This window comes from Amia ocellicauda, chromosome 4 (assembly GCF_036373705.1).
Source record: "Amia ocellicauda isolate fAmiCal2 chromosome 4, fAmiCal2.hap1, whole genome shotgun sequence".
Classification (NCBI taxonomy): domain Eukaryota; kingdom Metazoa; phylum Chordata; class Actinopteri; order Amiiformes; family Amiidae; genus Amia; species Amia ocellicauda.
In genome coordinates this window covers 43,122,757-43,147,649 of record NC_089853.1, presented here as the reverse complement: position 1 = coordinate 43,147,649, position 24,893 = coordinate 43,122,757, and the positions used below count along the sequence as shown (strand labels likewise).

Genomic DNA, 24,893 nt, shown 5'->3' with positions numbered 1-24,893 from the left:
TCAGATCAGCATCAATAGGGCCTCCAGTTCAGTCTGTCACTCAAGGAACAAACTCCACTGAACGCACATTTTTCAAGATATCGTTCTCCATTTCCCCAGCTCATATATAGATCATAAAGAAAGCATATAGCAAATAGTAATTTCACTCCTGACCACCTAATGCTCCATATCTCCATATTCCACAAACACATTTCCCTGCAACTGATGTGCTGTAGAAGTCGGCAGGACAAATTTGCATTTATCTGGCTTGTATGAAGATATCAAGCTACAAGAACTAGCCAGGAGCAGTGACTAACACGAAAGGGTATTTTGGGTCATTTTCTCAGTCAGTTTTATCAAGGCTATGAGTACACCACAGACTGCTCTATAATCTAGACAGAAGGTATTTGAATTATATTTTTTTTGTGCAGACATTTGTAGGGTTCGATCCTTTACAATCCAATCCAATAGATGACTTCTTAGCTAATGGCAGATGGCTCTCATATTAATGTATGAATCATAAACAATCATTAATACAAAAAATACATGTTTCTGGCAGTTATTTTTATTTTTTAGATTCCATTAGGAATCACTTATATAAATTCACCATCATAGTATACACAAGTAAAGTCTCTGGCATTTATTATTCTGTACATTGACTCCACTGTCCTATTTTTCCCAGCTTTAACCTGCTTTCATTGTGCTGTAATTCACCGCAGGTACATTATTGCAGCTTAGAAAGGATTTAGGGTATCAACGCATCGCCCAGAAAAATGTGAAGACGGTAAATGCAGTGCAAGGAGAACGAGATGAAGCAGAAAATGTGGAGCAATGTGTGTCATAAAAATGGTAATGTCTATCAGCACACTTTGAAAATGGATGAAAGTTTCTACTGCTGTGTCCCTCAAAGAAGGGCCTGTTAATTAATTCAGGAGAAAAGAGGGCTTTGGAAGGAGAAAACAGGAAAACGCTGTGGGCATAAAACAAAAACCGCAGTCTCGTCAAGGAGAATGCCCTTTACTCGAGACCTCAAAACATTGCTTGTTTTGTTCTCATTATACGGCTCTTGTCTGTGGGAAAGACATGGTAAAACGGTGCATTTTATGTTCTCTTACCAAATTGATTTTCACTTTAAGGATACATTGGTAGCGTTGAGACGCCATGCGTGTTATATCATTTATTCAGCACCTGTTATTTTATTAATCCTCCCTTTAGGAGAAAAAAAAATGTAGTTACATGCCAAATCCCCCAAATCCCCGGTTCTAAGTGGAGATGTATTTAAAATTGTATCCACTGCTTCTCTTTCTTGTGTTTTGTGAATGAATGAAGTGTGGCGGTAAGTGATTAGATTAAGAGCTAAAGAAGTATTAAAGGAGGGTCAATTCTGATTAGAAGAACTATTGAGAACTTTGTAATGAAGCACTTACTGCAACATAAATATGAATGGCTAATGACTAGTGGCAACATAATAAAACATTTTCACTTCTGTAAATGCCAAATGCTTAATTCTTAATTTGTTTATTTGTTTGTTACTTTTCTATTGATACAGTTGTTGTCTTATAAAATTGTATGTATTACATTAATGCAAGTATTTTGCTTCACTGGGCGATTGTGACATGATTTTGCAATTCACTTAAATCTAAATTTATCCGAGTACATCTAGGCATATAGGGATATTATGTAATGTGTCAGTACTAGAACTGTTCTACTGTTATGTGTGCTTGTTTTCCTGAATTTAATATGAATTAACAGATGTGAAGTACCAGTACAGTACAGAACATGTGGGCCCTGCATCTTCCCTGGGGCTGTGCATCCCATTAAACACCATTCCTTAATCAGGACACTTTTAAATGGCTCTTTCATATGTACACTGGTTTTGTTGGGGTTAAACAACAGTGCACCCCCCGGTACGTTGGCTTGAGTTTGGGATGAGGCGTACATTCAAAGACATGCAACCACAAACCGACATGGCACCTTGCCTCACGATCATGTCTAGTGGTTGGTAAAAGCCCAACTGAATCAACAGCTGTAGCCTCCACTAGATCCAAATCTGGGCTGAAATGTGGCAACTATGTTGTGGAGCAGATCAAAAAGAGGTTGGAGAGATTTGGGGCAATCCTGTTAGTATTATGATTGTTAGAAATGTGTCGGCCTTGGTGAGCTGGCATCCATTTGCATTGCTGGTATTTGAAGGGTAGAGACAAAATCCGAACCTTGCCCCATTCACCACTCATTCGTTCTCAAACTGTAAAGTTGTAGCAAAGAAAGCTCACACTATTTCTCTCTTGATGCTGGAGAGAGGGGTGTGGTTAATTAGGAAGCATTGAGAATGACTGCCAAATCTAAATTGATGCAGTAAGGGTTGGAAAGTGGCCTTCGACACATTTTATTGGCAGTCAATCGCAAGAGAAAACAGGCGTGGAATAATTTTAGCTTTGAGACAACTGTGAAATGTAATTACAGGCGATGATCTTAAGGGGGTTAGGTTCTTAATTAACACTGGACACCTTGACTGTGAGAGAGAAGATACATTATTTGGTTACATCCTTTTCTTTTCCAGGAGGAGAACTTGTTAGATTTACAATTAGTGTTTGTACGTATTAAGATGTTTATGTTAATATCCAGTAACAAGCAGGATTACAGGAGCAACCATAAATGTTTTATTTTAGTTTTATTTAAGCCATCCTCTGGACAGCAGAGTTAGAAGCCTCGGACAAGCAAGACTGTGGACGTCAGGTTAAGCCGATGATAGACAGTTTGAAAGTAAAAGTATTGGACATTTAATCTTGCGTGAAAGAGGAAAATGTGGAGCAGTCACAGTCCTTTTTGACGTGGAAATTAAAACAAGCAGAAAAATCTATTAAATTGTGTGGTCAATAGGGCTGGCAGGTTTTCTAAAAGATAGCGTTGCCATTGATTTTGTGAGATGCTCCAAACCTTCCAGCTCAGAGGCCTGTCCGCGCTCACTGTGACAAAAGGTGATTTAATCTGTATGCCTGTACTGATGCTCTTCAAGAGCACGACACAGTTTCACAATTTGGGATTCTTTCAAGGCAGTGAATCCTGTGTGAACCCGTCCCTGGCAATTGTGCTGTGAGCCAGTAGAGGTATTAGGATCTTATTAGTTTCTGGTGTGGGGTTGTATTGATTTCAGCAATGGAAGTACAACAAGCAGTGGTTGATTGAACTCTTTAAAGTGTGATGGTCATCCCCACTGACAAATACCATTATATCTCGTCCGGTGGAAAAGTAGTTGTTATTGTATGGTCTACTCAAGTCCACTGCAACTCAGTTTAGATAAAAACACTGTCTAATAAAAATCAGTCAATGATAATAATGATGATAATCATGATGTTGGTATAATACATAACCTAAACATAATGTTTAGGATGTTGGCCAGTATTTGTATTGTATGAATTTGGGGCATACACAATAAGAAATCTCAGTGCAAACCTTGTTTATATTGGGATACACTACACCAGTTCAGACAAAGGATTGCAGTTGTGTAAGAAATCCCAATAGGGTCTTGAAAGTGTAGCTCATTTATGGCAAGGTGGAAGGTAAATGAAGTAACGTTGTTGTTGTTCAGGTGTTTTTGTGAAGGGCTTAGCCAATAGTTGTGTCAATTACGTTTTGAATAGGTTTTTTGGCTGGGTTGTGATTGGGAAAGTAGCTTAATGAAATGCAGGATAAAGGTTTGAATGTAGCTGCTTGCTTGAATGAGGATATTGGGCACAAAAGCCATTTATGTTTCCTTTTTCAACCAAATGACAGTTGAGAATGTGAGGTGGGAAGAATGGCACCATGGGGACTTGTTTGTACTGTTTGGCACAGTCATTGCCAGGAGGGTTTCAAACGGGGTAAAATGGCTCTTTAATTTTCTTTCTTTAATTGCTGATGGCTGTCCGCTACCTGGGAGCTCGGAGCCCTGCAACAGATTTAAAGGTAATTGGCTCTGTTCTCAGACACATGGGCTAAAGCAGACCGATAGCACACAGCACGGTTAGCATAGCAATTAAGTCCGAAAAAATTGAGAGACTGGAAGAGAATGTGCTTTGAATGAAAGGCGCAGAGCAGCCAGAGGAGAGGGGCTCAAATTAATTTAGCTGTTCAGCTTCAGAAAATAAGAACACATAGCGTGTCACCCTTGCACTTTACAATGTCGAAGCGAGTCCAAGTGAGGTGTCATCACAGAAAATTGTACACAACTGTTTTATAGAAACAAAAATATCCTTGTTGTTGATCGTCTGTCCCCCCCCCCACTTGGCTGGAAACCTGCCAAAGCACATTGCTTTAATGACAATCGCCTTGCACACAGAGGCTGTCACTGGTAGGGGCGTAAATGGAAGCGGTCCAGAAGTAACTGATTTAAATGAAAAGGAGCTGGGAAATTAGCAGGGCTGACTGGGCAGACAAATTGAAGGTCAAAGCATGAGGCCATTACTTGGCACCATGGAGAATCCAGTGCAGAATGGCAGAATGGTCCAAATCCTGCCTTCTGGGCCACGGATATGTTTTCCTGAGAGAACTGAAGTCGTGTAAGTGGGCAATTTGCTTCCCTCAGCAAACAACCCGTTGAATTGGCATGAAAGGGGGTTCGTTTTCCGGCACACTGAGATGTTGATACAATTAGACTGGTATGTCAGAGCCCTGCTTCATCAAAGCCTGCTTCTGCGTCGACCTCCTCATGCTAAGTAAGTGATATCACCAAGACTACAAAGGATTGAATAAATTACCAAAGAAAGTGGATTTATTTGAATACCTGACCTCTTGAAAGCCACTAAACGAAGCTCCCAGTATGAGACCCTAAATCTTGACTTTAGTATCCAAATTCTCTCCAGTTTTCCTTCATTAGAACATAAGAAAGTTTACAAATGAGAGGAGGCCATTCGACCCATCGTGCTTGTTTGATGTCCATTAATAACTAAGTGATCCAAGGATCCTATCCTATGTCTATTTTTAAATGTTCCCACATTGTCGCTTCAACCACATCGCTGGGTAGTTTGTTCAGATTGTGACAACTCTCTGTGTGAAGAAGTGTCTCCTGTTTTCCATCTTGAATGCCTTATAGCCCAATTTCCATTTGTGTCCCGGGGTGCGTGTGTCCCTGCTGATCTGGAAAAGCTCCTCTGGTTTGATGTGGTCGATGCCTTTCATGATGTTGAAGACTTGAATCAAGTTCCCATGCAGTCTCCTCTGTTCCAGGGAGAAAAGGTTCAGGTCCCTCAGTCTCTCAGTAGGACATTCCATTGCTCTCCTCTGAACTGCCTCTAGAGCAGCGATATCCTTCAGGCCGGATTGAAACAGAACTGTGACCCATTTGCAAATAACAATCCCACAATGCCTTACTGGGTAGGAGCAAGAGGAACCTGATGAAGAAGCTGTCATCAAGTACTCGGTTTTGTAATTTGAAAATCATTCTCATGTGGATCATAGAATAGTTATTGTGAATAGTGTAGCTAGTGTAGAATAGTATATTAGCGAGGTGTTGAATGAGTTTTCCTCCTCCCCCATTTCCACCTGATGTCTAAAAGCCCCTGAGACTGACACAGCATTGACAGGGAAGGTAGGACAATTCTGCCGTGTGTGGCAGTTGAGTGACACTGAGATTCGGCTCCGTTGTCCACCCCCCCTCCCCCAACCATCCTTAAAGCTTGCTCTTCAGTGTCATGGACTCTAGTATCAGGTCTCAGGATAGGGCATAGCGTACGGTCCAATGAAACAGAAACACCAAGAGCTGTGTAACAGTCAGATGGTATTAAACCATAGCATTATTATTATCATTATTAGAAGAAGAGGTTGAAGAAGAAGAAGAAAATAAGAACATTGTGACCTGACATGAATTATTAAAAATGCTGAGAAGACTTTTAACCTATTCATTTCATTAAACAGAACCTGCAGGTTTACAGATGCTTTGCATATCCCGGGTATTAAACAATACATTTGGAGGTTCAGTTGCACACACACCAGCTGTGTTTGATTTCTTATTTGGACTATGATTCTTTACGGAGAATAGATTCCCCGGTTGCCTCTTTCGAGTGGAGAATGAACGTGAGAGCAATAAATGTCTGCCTTCGTCTTTGGACAGAAACAAGTTTGACAGATTGCCAGACATGATAATAACCTTTTGGGTTACGACGGATTGTCCAATCTGTGGAAGAGTCATGTCAAGATACTGGCAATTAGACAGCAGGAAATGTCTCATTTGATATCTGCTTCCACTTTGAATAACTAACGACCTGCTGGGCTGCTAAGCAACCCCCCAAAAAAATAAAAGGCAGAGCAATTCCACAATGGAAATATAGGAGTGAAGTTTAATAAGCTTGATAAAACACAAAGAGCAATATGGAATTGTTTGCAAATTAAATTTCCCTCTCCTCTAAAAGCATGCAATGGTAATATGTATTGATTGGCAAGGAGGCTCTTTCATTATTTACTTTCACCCATACCATCACTATGGGGAACAAAGGTTATTGTGAAAGATAAATGAAGGTTCATTATTAAAAATGCATTGGTTTTGATACACTACATACATCTTGCTGACACTGGACTGTGTCGTTAACAGCACCACCCCCTACCACTGCCATACCCCAGTGTTAAGGATTATCTAACTGGTTCAGCTGTGCTTTCTCCGTTAGACCATTTTATTTAAGGCACAATTCAAGAGTGAATGCATTTGAATTTCTACATATATGCAATTTGTCTTTAACATGACTTTAACAGAGCATATAGAGAACGCTCTTGTCTCCCAAAACATCTAATATGTAATATTGTATTTTAATTATAATTTTACAGAATATACTTCAGATGCAAATCAGTGACTTTTGAAATTGCTAAAGATTGTGCAGTTCTGCAGTTGTGCAAAAGGTCCCCTAGGAGAATACTTTCTGCTGATACTCAAAGTAGTTAATTATGTGTCATTCCTGAGAAATGTTAATTGACTCTTAAAGTTTTACCACGTCTCCTAAACGCCACTCATGTGTTCTTTTAATTTGCATTTAGGAAGAAAATATTTGTGTATGATTATCTAATTCCTTTTTACTGTTACCTTCCAGGGGAAATGAATGACCCATTCAATGTATTATATCAAAATATGTGCTGCGCTTTCCGAGTTGTATTTTTATTTTGAATCATTTGTTTGGCCCTTTAGTTTTGCTGTTTCTAAATAGGATGTGACTGTATTCTCTGTACCATACATGTCACCTGAGGAGATTCTGTTTGCTTCCAGCTTCCCTAGATTGTAAGATAGCCTAAACTGGCAACATTTTGCCAATAGGAAGGAAGATCTTTCTTTCAGACAGGTCCAGCTCTTCCAAATAAAATATCTCTTAACTCCTTCACTGCCTGTATATTTATAACTCCAGGAATAAAGCATTCTACACTTTCGGCTTCATCGTGTGCCTTAACCATTACTTCTCATCATGGTATTATAAACTAAATTTAAATCTACATGCATAGTGCTACAGACAATAAAACAAGTGAATACTGTGCAGACAAAAACATAATTTCTCATTCATCCAGTTTTAATCACTCTTTGAAGATTCTGGCAGATTCTCCTCTCTCTGAATTTGAAGGGTTCATTGTCCGCTGTCCACTATACCTTAAATGCTGTGTATTGATTGTAACGTGAATCACACAGCAGCAGACACAGCCAGCCACTGATAGTTATGCATTAATTATGAAATGTAAAAAGTAATTGGCATAAAATGGAAATTAAACTCCTGTGCACCCTGTATTGGGCTGTAATGTAATACTCAGGAACAAGACCATGTTAATTGATGAGCAATTATATGCTTAATAATTGAGTCGTAAACCCATCTCCTTTGGTTTACTCCGCTCGTTTACACGGCTAGCGTTCGCTCGTGCTCGTTTCAGACGTCTGCGGTCTCTTTGGAAGCTTCCATGCTTCACTGTGTCTCCCTCCTTACCTCCCTTCCTATAGAGAGATAAGCTTTCTGTATGCACACCCTTTTCCCATCCACTCGGGGCCCAGACTTATCAGATGTCAGCAGAAGGTAACCTTGCACCGTATTTCTCCTTCACTGCCTTGTGAGGGGGCGAGAGGTGGGGTGGCACAGACAGGCAGAGTTTACCTGCCACTGTGTTCTCGTCAGACCTCGTGGTACTCGTTCGCCATCCATATCAAGGAAGCCATCGTTTTCCTCGATGTTCAGGATGTTCTTGACTGATAAGAAGGTGTGTCGATAAAAGCCACCACAACAGCAAGGAGCACAAAGAGAACTCACCCTTGCTTGATACCAAATTGCCTTTTTATCATATACAGTGCGAAAATCAATAGCCTGCACTGTAATGACTTTGCAGCTCTCAGCAGGGTCAGAACACCTACCGGCAGACAGCTGAGCTTAAAATAGACCTCCAGTGGCTGTTTATATAGGGTTTCTTTTCTGTTTTTTGGAGGCAGGTGAGGGTCAGTAATGGAGACAGTGGTAGAAGGTTAAATCATTGCCTCTCTGGGTCACTTAAGGTGAGAAACAGATATTTAGCAAATGTCTACCCAACACAAACTCTGGCCTCCATTCTTGGGATCCCATCTGGGGCTGGCCAGGGGGTCATGGAGGCTTATTCATTGGGATTTTGTTTCAGGGCTTAAAAAAAGAGGAATGCATCTGCCAGGAGAGATTTTTTTTTTTTTTCCTGATTTCCCCGGTAATCTCTCCCACTCCGTGGTGGTGATTGGTGATTGTACAGTGCAAGCCTCCAGGGGTTTAAAAGTACTTGATTGCATAGATGCTAAGTGCTTACCACTGCTCTTTCAAGATCAAATCATTTTATGCTCCGTTCCTAGAGCTATGGCTAAGACTCCTATTGTTCACAGTACACATGACGCCAGTTGTGAATGGAGAGCTCATTGATGTGGACATGTCTTATTCTTCTGGTTTTTGGAGCACTATATGTTGAACAGACGTGTGAGGTCAACATAAGATCAAATGAAGGCTACACTGCTAAACATTGGAATGCAGAAATATCACTTTTTCTTTAAGTATATCCCATCCCATCCCATTTTCTACCTACGGAAATAAATAAACATTCCTGGGGTTGCATTTATGACTCAATATTAGTTTTCCTTGTTTCCCCTAGGAGAGATAAACAGTGTATCCTGCATTTTCATTATTAGCATTTAGGATTATTTTTGCAATAACCTTTTCAAGTGTCACTAACTGCAACGCATTTTTGCATGTTGGCAAAATGCAGCGCAATATTTACACACATTTTGTACCCAGTGAACACAGTGGATCCAAAGTAAATAAGTACATTATTTCAAACCGCAGTTTGTTCCCCAGGCTTTACACTTTGCCAGAACCCAAACAGAGCGCTGTTTGTACTTTCTGACTACCTCCCTTCATCTGCATTGAAAGGTTTGTTTATCCATCGATACTCGCGAAATATTGAATTAATTAAGGAGAATGTTCAAGCTCTTTAATCAGACAGTGCTTATTGTAATATCCATTATCCGAAGGTCAGAAAAACATGGACTCTAAATAATCCAGTCGTCTCGTAAATATATCTGATAAGACTGGATGGAGATAGATAATAATAAACATGCAATTTAAAACACAAAGGCAATGAATTATCATCTGTATTGATGACACAACAACATAAACAATCCTGCCATTGGTTGTTCGGACTATTAATTTCAATTGGTTCTCCTCTGGAAGATATCAGACTGTTGTTAGGAAAACCGTCATGAGCTGCAAGTTTAAAATGTAAAATCCAATTAGGGATGGTAAACAGTGCCATAAGGTAGTATTTCATACCCAGCCAATGACTCTGAATGTTTGATCTACTGATGTACATTTTATAATGATAGTAAATACAATTTATTCAACTCTGCCAAGCAAAGGTTAATAGTTCTGCATTTAATTCACAAGTGCTGCTAAGTTTTGCAAATAGACAAAAGTCTTTAAAAAAAAGGTTGATTTGATTTTAGGAAACCCCTGAAAAGAAAGCTGCTTTTTAGCATTATATGTCAGGCCTGGAATTACTTTGCCGTTCTAGGTAAGATTGATGTTGAATTACAACAAAATAGGCTTTAAAAAGAATAAAACCTATAATCCCCATTTAAATACAGCCGAACACTTCATTTTAGAATCCTAACCCTGGGTGAGGGTTTGTCCTGTGTGAATAATGGAAGAAAAATGAACAACATTCTTATTCATAGTACAAAGTAAAACAAATAACATGAATACATCATGAATATTAATCTCCTATACCAATTCATTGCATATGTCTGTGTTTATGCCCAGAACTACATACATATTTATATAAAATGGACTCACAATAACTTGTTCTCATTCACAACATTACCCTGTTTGTATATATACCTACTCAAACACACATATACAGACGGGTGACAAATTAAAGGAAAAACCAACATAAAGTGTCTCAGTGAGGTGTTGGGCACCACGAGCCACCAGAACAGCTTCAATGCTCTTGGCACAGATTCTACGAGTCTCTGGACTCTACTGGAGGGATGAACACCATTCTTCCAAAAGATATTCCCTCATTTGGGGTTTTGATGATGGTGGGGGAGAGCGCTGTCTAACACGTTGCTCCAAACTCTCCCACAGGTGTTAAATTTGGTTGAGATCTGGTGATTGCTTAGGCCATAGCATATGATTCACATCATTCACATCATTGTCATACTCATCACACCATTCAGTGACCGCTCGTGCCCTGTTGATGGGGGCATTGTCATCCTGGAAGAGCCCATTCCCATCAGGATAGAAATGTGTCACCATAGGATAAAGGTGATCAATCAGAATAACTTTGTAATGATTTGCAGTGACCCGTCCCTCTAAGGGGACAAGTGGACCCAAATCATGCCAGGAAGATGCCCCCCACAGCATAACAGAGCCTCCGGACCCCCTCACTGTAGGGCTCAAGCAGTCAGACCTGTATCGTTCTCTTGGTGTCCCACACATGCACTCGCCCACTTGTCCAGAACACGAGCCAGTTGAGCGTCTTTGTGACTGAAGCTCCTGCCGTTCGTGCCCCAATAATGACCCCCCCCTCTTTCAAAGTCACTTAGATCCTTTCCTCTTGCCATCTTGATCCAAAATCGAGGTCAACTGGACCTGCTCAGCATTTGTATACATGCCACAGACCATGATAGGATGTTCATTGCTTAATTGTATCATGCAGTTTGGATGCATCTGCATTCGTTATGTTCCTCCTCTCATTTATTCAGTTTTTTCCTTTAATTTGTCACCCGTCTGTATATACACACACAAACACACATATATGTTTATAATATGACCCTGTTCATACTAACCTCCGATGGAAACACAACAGAAGAGGCTGCCTGCATTCACAGACAGGGAGGGGCAGCCATTTGCGAAGGGAAGATTTTAAATGTAGTTGGTTCTGTATCCGTAGGCTGTGTTTGTGGAGTACGAGAGAATCCCAAATGGCTCCAATGGGCAGTAATCAGTCTGTCAGGAAGGCAGGCAGGCAGTCTGTCAGTTAAATAGGCAGGCAGACAGTCAGTCTATCACCCATGGATCAGCACACCTGACACAACCTGCCATCCCATCTATATATGCTCAATTCCTGCCCTCTCCTTCAGAAAAGACTGACAGTAATGAGCTGAGGATTTCCGACTGAGATACAATAAAGAATATGCTAATATACACCCAGGAATAAAAGTGAATAATACAACAGTGCTCTTTTGCCTGTTTTTAACTGTTTACCTTGAACTGTATCCTCTCTTGGCTTCAGAAGGACTTTGATGTCGAGAGCTTTATTCATAAGAGCTGGGGTCTCAGATTTGTTATGCATTTTTAAGCTGCTGTTTTTGACTCCTTTTCTTAAACCCAACCAGAATCACTAACTTAATAAAGGGATTTCTCATTCTCAGTTCGTAACATTCCTTTCTTTTCGGTTCTTTTCTTCTTTTTAAATTAGGTTAGGAGTTGAAAGAGGGAGATGCTTGCTGAGAATTAGGCGTATTGCTGAGGTCCACTGTGCATTTTAATACATGTAAAATGTATTGGGGGTTGCTCCAGTTTTAACGCTGCTGTCTGATATGCATTTGTGTAGTCCTGCACTGTTCATTAAGTATTTTGTAGCTGCCAAATAGCTCTGGTCCAAATCACATTAGTAATGAAGAGAAAGTTTTATATAAGGGGCCTTACTGATCTACTGAAAGTTAGATCCCCCCGCCAAACCAGAATTATTAATTTGACATTTGTCTTCCAGTGAATATTCAATGCTATATATGAGCAAACCTTTGGGGGTTATGTTTTAGCTTTCAATTTCTGTCTCAAGTATCGGCTCGTTGTGTGAAATGTCTTTGATGAGAGCAGTGTTATTAGTTGGAATCCTCGTATCACAATCACAAATGAAAGAGTACAGGCAGGGAACAGCAACGCCAGTTCCCCAACAACAGGGATTTGCAACCCTGTATCTTCTGGTTTTGCATTCCAGCTGAGGCCTTAATTACTTAAGCTTACTGAAGCCTTTAATTGAACTATTTGCTTGATTAGACATTGTGTTTTTTTGCTGGTAAACATCGGGCAGGGTTAGATTTTAGCATTAAACTGATACCAGTAGTGTTTCAAGGAATGGCGGGAATTTAGGCAATGTGGCGTATGCAGAAATAAGAATGATATGATATGGTGGTCAGGTGGGCACTGTACCCGTATGTGTTTATGGCGCTGTATGCATATGCACCCAGCACCCCATCAAATGTTAGCACGCCTATTCCATGTTAGTATTGACACGTGACAATCAGATTTGGGAGCAATTGCGTGTTTTCTGTGAGACAGATGTGTGCGAAACCTGGGGCCATGCTCCTACCCCCTCTCTGCCTTCAGGACTCGGAAGAGCAGTACTACCCGTGAGAGATGCCCCCTCAGTGACCCCCAGAGAGTTGCAGACTTCATAGACTGAGGACTCTTGTGTTCCCTCTCTTCGATCTGTGCGAGAGCAGTGTCCAATTTCCCCTCGTTGATTGGGCTGCAGCGCAGATCATTAGAGTGCGGAAAAGATTAACACCGTCCTCGTATTTCCTCTCTCCGATGGCTGGGACTTGGTCGTCTGCCAGCTCTGGTCAGATAGACTCTTATCAGATACGAATGGAGCCAGGCAGCTGCCATTCAAATTTATAACAAGCGGGTAAACATCAGGCCAGAGTTTGTGTTTGTTTTTCTTCAGGTGTTTTTGCTTCTGCATGCAATGAAGTGTAAGTGGATATTTTTGCAATCTTTCTTGGAGCATTTTAAAAATATTTTCCTTCTTTCTTTCCGCATCTCATAAGCTATCACTCTTTCATCCTGGAACTTTGAGTGGTTGCTTTCGGATCACGCTTTCTGTTTTTGCCGCCCCCCCCACTCATAATTATCAAAGGGTTTTAATAGATGCCATTTATTTATTCATTGATGAGTTGATGATCTGAAATTGTAAGATGAAATTCACAACCACATAGGGATTTGCTTGGCTGGTTTTGCAGAATCGTCGAGCTCAGACTGTTTAAGTTGATTGGGAATATGGCCCCCAGGTCTTATGTTTCAAGAGATGTTTTGATTACACTATTAATCAGAATGAAGGGAAATATATTGTTGGAGTGGTGTGTGCTGGCAGGGGGAGAGTCCCAGCTGTTGGCAAATTAGATTATCCAGGGCACTGACAAGACTTCTGTCCCTTGTGTTCGCAGCGGCTGCTAGTTTCAGTTTTTGCCGGAACGTTCTAGAGCACACCGTCTCGGCAGAAGACCTCAATTACCAGCTTCCCAGGAAGACAGGAGGCAGCCTGACCTGGCACGATGGCCGAGGCCAGAAGACAGCAGGGGGCAGAACTGTCAAACTTCTGCAGCAGCCGGGCACTGAGGCCCTGCAGGTAATTTCGATCTCACCCCCGGCTCACCTGCTCACAGAAACAATCATGTATGATTCCTGTAAAAAAAGATAACTGCTGGATTTTGAAGACCATACAAAATCCTAACAATTCCTCAGTATCTGCCTGCATTGTGCGGGATTCCTTCAGAAATCCTTTATTTTCTGTTGTGAAAGGAGACTTGTGGGATCTGGCCTGTGGAGACCCGAAGACGTCCTACAGGCTGTTTGCAGGAATCCTACAGAAGTGTGTGTGTGTGTGTGTGTCAGCAACAGAGCTTTTCATTAAAAGGCTTGCAAATTAACTCTTTTGTGACCAACAAAGGAAACTTTTATTCTGCTTTTCCAAGGTTGCACTCCTTTACAATTTTTGCAATACCTTTCAGGCAATGGAGAGAGGATTTTACGTAGACAATTGCCCATTTAGTAAAACCTTGACCATATACAAGTATACATTGTTTTCTATAGTGAGATCATTTTTTATAGTTTTCATATGCTTACCTTTTATTCAAATTTTCGTGTGAAGCATATTCATAATCCACGATAACAGAAACAGTCTGGAATTTGAGAAGTTGTTGTTAATCAGTCTACGGTAGTCTTTTATATACATAAAAAAGTATTAATAGTTTCAGCTTCCTTTTTAGACAATGTAATCGGGCTACCTTTTCAAATAATATCTAAAATTCCGAATAACAAGACAAGAATACACAAGTTGATTTGCAGAATAGCTTTTACAATTAAAGATACACAATTGCTTTATGCAGATAGGTTGTTGTCATGCACATTTAAACACTTACTTGTATGTTTCTGGCTTTCAAAAGTATGGACACACACAAGTATACCTGCCATGGGATGTTTTTTAATGATACGTTTTGGAAGACCAAAAAGAAAGGCTGCAAAACAAGCAGACTTTGTCTTGAATAATTAAACAGGCTCGCTGATGTATGATGTTTTATCTTTCCAGAAATACATTCTTACAAAGGCTTTTTTTTAAGGAATAAATGGAGTCTTTTTAGTCATGTTTCTTCCTTCCAAATGATCACTTTGTTCCAAGAGAATGGAAAACAAGCTGTTTGGCCAGAAGAGCTCTTTCTGACTTGGTGATGCACATTTATACAATGTCTTTAAATAGAATGGATTTCTTTTTTCATGGCCATTGAGCTGATAGGTTACACATTGTCTGAGAGCCATGAATAGAAATGTTCAGCTTTGAAGTTTAATCTGTGTGTTATTCATTCCCTAAAGATACCAGTTATCATGAAATGTTCACAGTTGGGTCGGAGTTAAATTGGAGTTTTTATAATTTCTATCCATATTCAATTAGATTTTATTTGATTTTATTATTATAAACACATAAAATCTCAACGCTACCATTAACATTACTAATTTACCATTCAGTTTTTTTTTCTTTATAAATGCCCCATACAGTCGTTTTTAACAGGAGCTCCTTAACATTTTTCTTGAAATAATAAACAAGTTATTGTGTCTGTAGTCTCAGTAGTCTTAAAAGCTGTTACTGGCATCTTAATTGACATGTTGGTGCTGAGCTCCACCTCCAAACTGAACACTTAATTTGTCTGTTCCTTGCGCTTTGTTTTAGCTTTTGTGTGTGTCTGTGTATGTGTGTAAAGAAATTTCCAATTTACAAACGTACAATTAGAAAAGGTGGTTCTAATGAAGCAAATTAAGTGATTAATTACTGATCCAAGTCTTTCTATGGGCTTTATGTGTGATTTTTCAAAACGTTCTTCTAGAATCCACTTTTTTTTGGATGAGTTGTTGAACATGTTTGTGGGATAGACTGAGATAGACATTAGTACATCACTTTTAAAGGGTAGAAAAACATCCACTTTGGAAACGCTAAGGTACAACAGCTTCCTGAAATAAAAAAACACATCTCTTTGGTAGCTGTTTCCCCTATGCGAGTTTCTAACGTGCTAGGAAAACATAATTACATTTTGTAACAGAACTACTGGAAACAATTTGTCAAAATGCAACATCAGACAGCTCATTATTTGCAAGGTTTGCATAAAGCAAGTTGTCGCATTTCTTGACATTTTATATTGGAAGGTTAATTACGAAGTCTTAAAATCTATAACCTTTCTGAGGTTTTCAGACCTTATTATAGAACCGTTTCCTGATCTCCTGCCATGTTAAAACAACCACGGGAACATAAAGAAATTAAAACGTCCAATGATCAAATCCCCTTGAATGGAAGTAAAAGGTTATTTAGAAATAATGTTGCCTTTCTTCTTTGCATTGCTATAATTATTTTGTACTGAGTACCTCTGAAATGCGAACTTTAAAGCACTTTACAGGAAACGTTATTGGAGTAAACCAAGTGCCCTCCTTTACATCTGACCTTGTGGCTGTGCTGTATAATGGGCACCGTCAAGGCCAGCCGCCGTGTATTTGTACATGATATCACCCCAGACATTACATAATATTGCTGAAAGCCTCTAATCAAATAAGGAGGCAGACAGGCCATAAATTGAACGGATGATCTAAATGTTCCTCCTCGTAGGTAAGCACCTTATATCCAACCTCCCACGGCTTTGCGTTTCCTCCTGTTTTGCCCACTTAACAAATATCTGTCAAACAAGTGGATGATGCAATAAGCCAATTTCAGTAATTGCTCTGTTTGCTTTCATGTATAAAGTAGCACACAATCACAATAACTACATCTGTTTAAATTCCCTCTTGCAGTAATTGACAGAGTTTTAACTAAATATATTGGGGTGGGGGGAGGGAACAAACTGACTTCTTTGATGTTGATTTAAAGCACCAGTAACTGAATATATGTACTAAAAACCTGCTATGTGCACGTTTATCCATTTATTTTATTTTATTTGGCTTCTGCAAACTGTATTAACTTATCTGAAGCCCTCTAATTATTTTAAGCATGGAGGATAAAGACAACACCTTGATCAGTCCCCCAGTGAGACAAGTGTAAAGGCCCCTAAGCAACCATTCTTATCTCGTTGGCATGCATGGAAAAATTGAAATGTCTTTAACTGTATTTCAATATCAGCACATTAAAGGAGGCCTAGGCTGCTTACTGGTGCCTAAAATAAACACATAAACACATTGAATGGGGTGTTTACTTGAGTGCTGCAGGTCTTTCATGTTTTAAATAAATTCCATAATGCTCCTCCTAAACTAGTTATCTCAGCAAACTTGTTATTTTGAAAACGCTGAGCTGGCGTTCAGAGGGGGGAAGAAAAAGTCACAAGTGATTTGTTTCCATGGGGAGCTTGAACCTGGAAAATAAATAAATAAGTGCCGATGATGTAGAAGAAAGGACTAAACTGCATCAAGCTACTTTACATTCACGAGACACCCATCATTACTGGCCACTCTGATTTGAATTGCAAAGGCAGCAGCCTAGAAAGATTAGCCTTTGATTTGTTTGTGTTTCCTTATTACCCTGCCAGGTTGCTGACCCTTCTGGAAGAAAACAATTCCTTCTGCAGGGATTACAATAGGAAGACACATTCAGTCTGTTATAATTAATCTTGGACCCATTTCTTTTCCAGTAAACAACAAATTAAATCAATTAAAAAGGAAGAGAAAATAATCCTAAATCGAAACGGATCCCCTTCTCCTTGTGTTCAAGATTGGTAATCGTATGCCCAACCATTGTACTGTCAGGGTGGGGAAGAATAGGACCTCTGGTGAACTGGTTTTACAGGCTGTTGCAAGCTGTGATTGACTTACAATTTGTTGATTTAACATGTAATTCAAGGTTGACTGCACGATGCAGGTGCATGAAGTAGACCAAGCTCTCGAATCTGTCAAAAATGGAAGGAAAACGCAAAGTAAATAAAGCATTTTACCAAGCGTGTCCTGTGCGGTCGGCTCCCAAGACTTAAAGAAATTTGAATTAAAATGTTTATTAGGGGGTGATTGAAAGAAACATTTCAGGAGCAGCCAGCGTGAAAGAGCAGCTAGCCGGCCACATCTGTGCTGCCGACTGGCTTTACTTCTGAAGCTCGGCGCTTTAAGGCCTAATTAGCTCGGGTGTCTTTGATCGATGAGAAAAAAATAAACAAGTGCGAGTCGACCGGTGCACTCTTGACAATATCAGCCGCACGGGGCGGGGGTGGAATTTTAAAAAGCCTCCCGGACTCCGACAGACGCGCGGATCCTGAATCGGCGCCTTGTGGTGCGGAATTCTAAAGCCGGCCTGACTTCCTCTCAAGGTCGTTGCGCGGCGCAGCAGAGGGAGAGGAACCCAAACTGGGAGCTGCCTGGCCCTGCTTTACATTCTAGCTCCGCAGCCACAAACAAAGTGGAGGCCAAGAGAGGCTAAGACCTTACCAGCAAGACTGTTTCAATAATTGTGTTGAATAACATTGTCAAGCATAGCATGACGGCCCTCCAGACTAAAAAGCGTGCGCTCAGACAAGTGGGGCTGATCGCTGCCGCCAGATCGAGCTGCTCAAGCTTGCCCACCCTGGGACGGAACATAATTTGGTTCTGCTGAACAAGAAAGAAAACAAGATCAACAACTTCAAATGTTTTAACAGAGTCGTTTATATTGACAATGTGTAATGCATTCTGGGCACAAAATGAAATGGACACTAGCCAGGGTTTTGCTGTGTGTTTTTCTCTCTCTGTGTAGGGCTAATATGATATGTGGACTAGGAGGAAAATGGAGTATATCTCAGCAAATTACTTCTGTAGTTCCCAACTGTTAGCTCCAGTGTAAGGCCGAGTTGTGGACGGTTATAAATGACTCCCCATCCCCAGCTGGACAGAAGCAGGTCTGTGGGGTTTAAAGGTGATCTTTGATCGTAGAAGAGCTTCCCTGGTGTAATAAGGCGTGATTGATGGCCTTGCGGATGTAACTGGGGTGAGAGTCTGAATTTCTCCTGCATTCATTTCCCTCTAGTCTGATTCCTAGGCCATTACTCTTTGGAAATCTGAGTCTCCATCAAGTTCTATATGTCACTGTTGCAAAAGAGCAATATGTCCCTCACCCCCCGCCACCACTATATACATCGCACAGTATATCACTGCTAATGCAACAATGATGTTTGTAAGGAGTCACAACAAGATCTATTACTCTGAGGAGAGAACGAGGCCTAACTATGTACACTTAGTACCCTCTGCCCTCCTTTAATTAAAAACAGAATCGATCTCCACTTATTATTTATGAAAGTAAATGAAACATACTTTCAGAACTGACTTAAGTAAGTGCACAAATAGACACACAAGCGGCATTAACATTGCACAAGTAAGACAACATACGCAATGACAAAATGTTGTTTTAGCTATTTAATCCATCTTAACCCATAATTTAAACTGTAAAATAACAGCAGATAATCAGATAATGCTGATAGGATTACAGAAAGATATAAGTGTTGATTAAACTGTATAAAATAGTGCAGTTTCATAACATCTGCTACACGTTCTTAAATGGTCTATGTAGAAAAATAATAAACAGCATTTAGTTATAGGATTGAAATTATGTAGGGCGATTTTCTGTCCCAGTTTTTAAATGTTCTCCTAACTGTGACATAGGATGACGTAAGTATATCTGAAAATACAATTGAGTAGAGGGGAAATGACAAAATAGCAGGTGGAGAAGCGTATTCTTTTATTTACCTAGCTCCTTTGTGAAATCTATGTGAAGATCTTGACGGTGTAACCGGTTTAATCCATCAATAGAGATAGATGGAGTTGCCGTGGGCCGTCGTTTACTTTGTGCTTTCGATTTTGGTCTACTTCAGGCGAGCCAAGGAAATTAAAAAGAATGCACCAACTCTAAGAATGTAAATGAGTCTCCAGAATAAATAGAATGCTCAATCTTAATTATGGCTAACGGCACCCTGAACTTCGGCTATTAAAATTATTGTAACTGATCGTGGCTTGGGTGAAATATTATGTGAACAATACTGAAGGCACACATTCCGAATTTTCCTGGAGTTGTTGGTGTGTATCTCTTAAACCTGTATAACGCAAGACCTGTACATATCACACACACGTGAAACTCTACAGTATTCCTGCAAAGCAAAATCATTAAAAAATCACTTCAGCAGAACTTTTTTTACCAAAAAAATTTCAGAATTCCTTCAGTGGAAATGTACTAAGTAAATATAGATACAGAATTATGCACCCAATGTCCTTTCAATTGAAAAGTCTCAGTCAATTGAAATAAAGACCTGACACTGAATAGCCCATCCTGTCTTGAAAGTACAAAAAGCCCCCAAGTGTTGCCTGTCCCTGGGTCCTTCTGTTGTTAATAACATTTCGACTGTCATTCTAGCTAGCTCCATCAATCAGAGCTGACAGCTTCTTGTCTTCTGTGCCATTTGTCATTTGTCATTGCAGCCAGGTGTTTTTATTTTTATTGTTGAAAAAATGGAACCATAATACAGTCTAAATTTTAAATCAAGTCTCTGTACATGATAAGTTATAGTGAGGGCAAGCTTCGTGCGCTGGCGTCATGGGGTACATTCTCCGAGCAACAGCCAGGTGTCCATGCTGTTTCTTCTATTACCTTCAGCAGCATCTTTTCACGGTCTGTGTCTCGTTGTTTACAGCCCCTAGCTGGACCACAAATAATGGCAATGTGATCTTGGAGTCGGCTTTGTAATTACAATACCATGAATCAATACTTTTAATTTCCGGTGAATACCATGGTGCCCCTCAGACAAAACCTATTTAGCAATTTCCAAGGAGAACTTGTAACACGTTTTCTTGAAGCTATAGTGAATTATACACGTACTTTTTTTCTGATAAAGCATTCCCATTAACACCATTTGTATTTTAAATTGATATTCAAATTGGGTCTCAGATTAAATTTTTCAAAGCATATAGATTTATTTCAATATGTGCTTTTTAAAGAAGCACCAGTGCTCCGCAAAGTTAAACGTCAAGAAAATTTGGAAAGGCTTATCTGGGTTCAGACAAAATGGCATCCTTGTTCGTGTGCCGATAGCAGCAAACATTAACCCGACACGTATAAACAGATTAGTGTAATGAAATATTTTACATACATAATAAAATGCTTTTGCTAATGGGATTGAGAAGTGAGGCAGAGAGCACCAGGAAAGTTGAAGGCTTGAATTGTTATAGATGTCTACTGGAAGGTAAACATTTCTGACTGAAAACGTGGATTTCTGGGAGCAAATTCAATATCTGCACTCTGTTTAAAGAGCAGTGGTTATGAGCTTAGTGGCAGATGTCTATGCGGGTCTCAAGGGTGGATCAGTAATAGATTGTGTGTTGAGTGGAAGAAGATGAAGCACATCTTCCAAGACTGGAATAAACAGCTGGGTCAGAGGGCTATAAAAACACAGTATCTCGGATCCATACATGTATGGATATTAACAGGCCTCAGTTTTTGTATACGATGGTATTTGCCATTCCGAATTCTGTCTCAGGAGCCTCCAATTGCTTTCCTAGCAAGTGTGTGCTTCACTAAACGCTTGATGGAGTTTTAAGTTTCTTCATTATAGGGTGAATAAAAAATAAAACACTGCAAGCTCCATTTTCTCCTGTTTGATATGCAACCTGCTACTTAAAATTCACAGCCTGAACTCGCCCTCGGGAATGAGATCCGCCAGTCTCAGGCAGTGCGGTCACTGCAGCAGTGCGGGGCTGAGACAGAAGGAGGCCGAACTGCCGAACCACACAGTGGTGTGTACCGGCGGCGGTGTGACTGACAGGTGACCACATCTGACTGATTCCTCCTGCCCTGCCCCACTGGCTTGGCGTTGGCTGTTCTGTAGGATCAAGTCATAATTCTATTGGGTGCCGCCAAACATGGTAACAAAATTCAACCGGGCCCATGGCTTACGTGGCTCCGCTACCTCGGCGATCCGTCTACACTCACCTAAAGGATTATTAGGAACACCATACTAATACTGTGTTTGACCCCCTTTCACCTTCAGAACTGCCTTAATTCTACGTGGCATTGATTCAACAAGGTGCTGAAAGCATTCTTTAGAAATGTTGGCCCATATTGATAGGATAGCATCTTGCAGTTGATGGAGATTTGTGGGATGCACATCCAGGACACGAAGCTCCCGTTCCACCACATACCAAAGATGCTCTATTGGGTTGAGATCTGGTGACTGTGGGGGCCAGTTTAGTACAGTGAACTCATTGTCATGTTCAAGAAACCAGTTTGAAATGATTCGACCTTTGTGACATGGTGCATTATCCTGCTGGAAGTAGCCATCAGAGGATGGGTACATGGTGGTCATAAAGGGATGGACATGGTCAGAAACAATGCTCAGGTAGGCCGTGGCATTTAAACGATGCCCAATTGGCACTAAGGGGCCTAAAGTGTGCCAAGAAAATATCCCCCACACCATTACACCACCACCACCAGCCTGCACAGTGGTAACAAGGCATGATGGATCCATGTTCTCATTCTGTTTACGCCAAATTCTGACTCTACCATCTGAATGTCTCAACAGAAATCGAGACTCATCAGACCAGGCAACATTTTTCCATTCTTCAACTGTCCAATTTTGGTGAGCTTGTGCAAATTGTAGCCTCTTTTTCCTATTTGTAGTGGAGATGAGTGGTACCCGGTGGGGTCTTCTGCTGTTGTAGCCCATCCGCCTCAAGGTTATACGTGTTGTGGCTTCACAAATGCTTTGCTGCATACCTCGGTTGTAACGAGTGGTTATTTCAGTCAAAGTTGCTCTTCTATCAGCTTGAATCAGTCGGCCCATTCTCCTCTGACCTCTAGCATCAACAAGGCATTTTCGCCCACAGGACTGCCGCATACTGGATGTTTTTCCCTTTTCACACCATTCTTTGTAAACCCTAGAAATGGTTGTGCGTGAAAATCCCAGTAACTGAGCAGATTGTGAAATACTCAGACCGGCCCGTCTGGCACCAACAATCATGCCACGCTCAAAATTGCTTAAATCACATTTCTTTCCTATTCAGACATTCAGTTTGGAGTTCAGGAGATTGTCTTGACCAGGACCACACCCCTAAATGCATTGAAGCAACTGCCATGTGATTGGTTGGTTAGATAATTGCATTAATGAGAAATTGAACAGGTGTTCCTAATAATCCTTTAGGTGAGTGTATGTCGTGGTGACTGAGCCGAGCATGTGAAACGCCTGTCATTTTGATGGAGAGGTTGTGTGAGGGCTGTCGCCGTCTTTCTCCTCCTTCACAGAGCTGAAAGTCAAGTCTTAAAATAGAGTTGTTGTTTTTTTCTTTCCATAGAGCGTTCTGCTGATTGATTGTCTTTTTTTGGGAAGTGTGTGCTTAGAGTAATTAGAGGCAATTAGGTCCACCACCTTTTGGCTTTACTTGCAAATGCTTGCTGATGGACAATTTTCCTATTCTAATGAAGCGGACTGTGCTGGAGATTTTTTAAAGGATAATGCTGACCTACAGAACTGTGGCTTTAGCTGGATTTGACCTTTTCATGCGTTCTCAGATCTTAACCTTAACCTCGGTACAAACTAAGCAGCCTGTTGGTGTCAACACTCAGTTTGTCACTTCAGCACAGTATCACAGTTCAGAAGTTTTTGAATGTCAGAGAAATCCTGTTAGGATAATTAATTCATTTAACTAAATGAGGATTTAAATGTTTAAGTAAGTAAGTAAAGAAGGAAGGACAGAAAGGAAGAAAGAAAGAATGGGGTACATTTTATTTATGGATAAACTTGAAGTTTGGAATTGTCTTACAGTTAGATTTATTTTATTCATTTAAGTCATTTGGCCAGACTTTTCCCTAAAAGTAAGTTAAAAGATCAACTCAGGATTACATCATTGTCTTGGCTAGGCTTTGCATTAGAGTCCCCTGTGAAGGTTAAGGTTAAGGTTAGGGTTTGGTATTCTACTAAATTAACTAAATCGGGTGTAGATTTGTATAGGCTTTGAAATTGTGGTGTTGGCTAGGGTTGGGGATCAGGCTGCTGTTTGGCCTTAAAATCAGACAGGTACATACTGGTGTAGTACAAAGGGTATATACAGCATAAGGATTATTAATTTGATTAATTAATTGATATCCTTGTATAAAATTAACAGTTGGATGATTTAGAACCAAATTCCAAGCTTTTGCGAGATATTGTATAAGAGTAATTTAATTCTGGGAGGAGCTTAGGTAATTAACATAAATTAAAATACATTTCTTCTTAGTTTTTTCTCTCCTGTGTGACTTCTCCACAATCTGAGGCCCCCTTCTTCAATGCTGACAAAGTGCACAATGGTTGGGTGGCACGGCAGTAAATGAATAAGTGCTTAGTTGGAAAGAAAACTTGAAGACCCTTTCATTCTTCTCTTTCACTGACTGTTTCTCTCGCTCCGTGTTGCTCGGCTTGTTTTCCAGATCCGTCCAGGGGAGGCGTTTGCTGTTTACCACACCAGCCCCACGTTGTCCAGCCTCTCCAAGCCTGTTGTTCTCTGGACGCAGCAGGACGTGTGTAAGTGGCTGAAGAAACACTGTCCGCACAACTACCTAACCTACGTAGAGGCCTTCTCACATCACGCTATCACAGGTACTGCGTTTTCACCTTTTTTATCAGACTGCAAATCTGTTGGTCATATAACGGTCATATCACAAAAACGTGTACTCCAACAGAATGTCATATGCAAAATCTAAGAAAAAATTTGCAAAAAAACATAGCATTGCAAATCTGAGACTTTTAATATGCAGATCTTCTCTTAATTGATTGGTGGTGAGGATGGTCATGTGACTGAAACATTTGCACATAGCTCTTTTGGACACTTTTTTGCTCGACTTTTCATAAATAACGGATATAGCACTTTGCACATGACTTTAAGGCTTTTAGTGTGTCAGAATCCAAGCCCCGATGCTAAGAACACACTGAGCATGTCTCGTTTCCAGCATGTACACATAACCCACTTGTTATATAAAACTACATCATACATGTATTTAAAACCAGAGCACAATTTACAGAAACTCACACAAGAGGTATTCAATATTGCTAATGGTTTATCTCTTCAAGCAAATGTCTTCAAATATAAGTTGGAAAGAGTAAAAATATTGAAGCAAATGCAATGTTGTGTGTTTATTCAGAGAACCCCTTCCTTCTGGCCTGTCATGGGTCTCTGCAG

At 40.3% G+C, this 24,893-nt stretch overlaps 1 protein-coding gene across 1 annotated transcript in view; it reads left to right on the top strand.

Annotated features, from left to right (window-relative positions):
* Positions 1-24,893, top strand: part of LOC136748544 (sterile alpha motif domain-containing protein 10) — a 39,010-nt gene that overhangs the window by 7,022 nt on the left and 7,095 nt on the right. The window contains exons 2-3 of the mRNA XM_066702397.1: positions 13,655-13,836; positions 24,145-24,313. Of these exons, the coding sequence (XP_066558494.1) occupies positions 13,655-13,836; positions 24,145-24,313 (351 nt within the window). The remainder of the gene's footprint in view (positions 1-13,654; positions 13,837-24,144; positions 24,314-24,893) is intronic.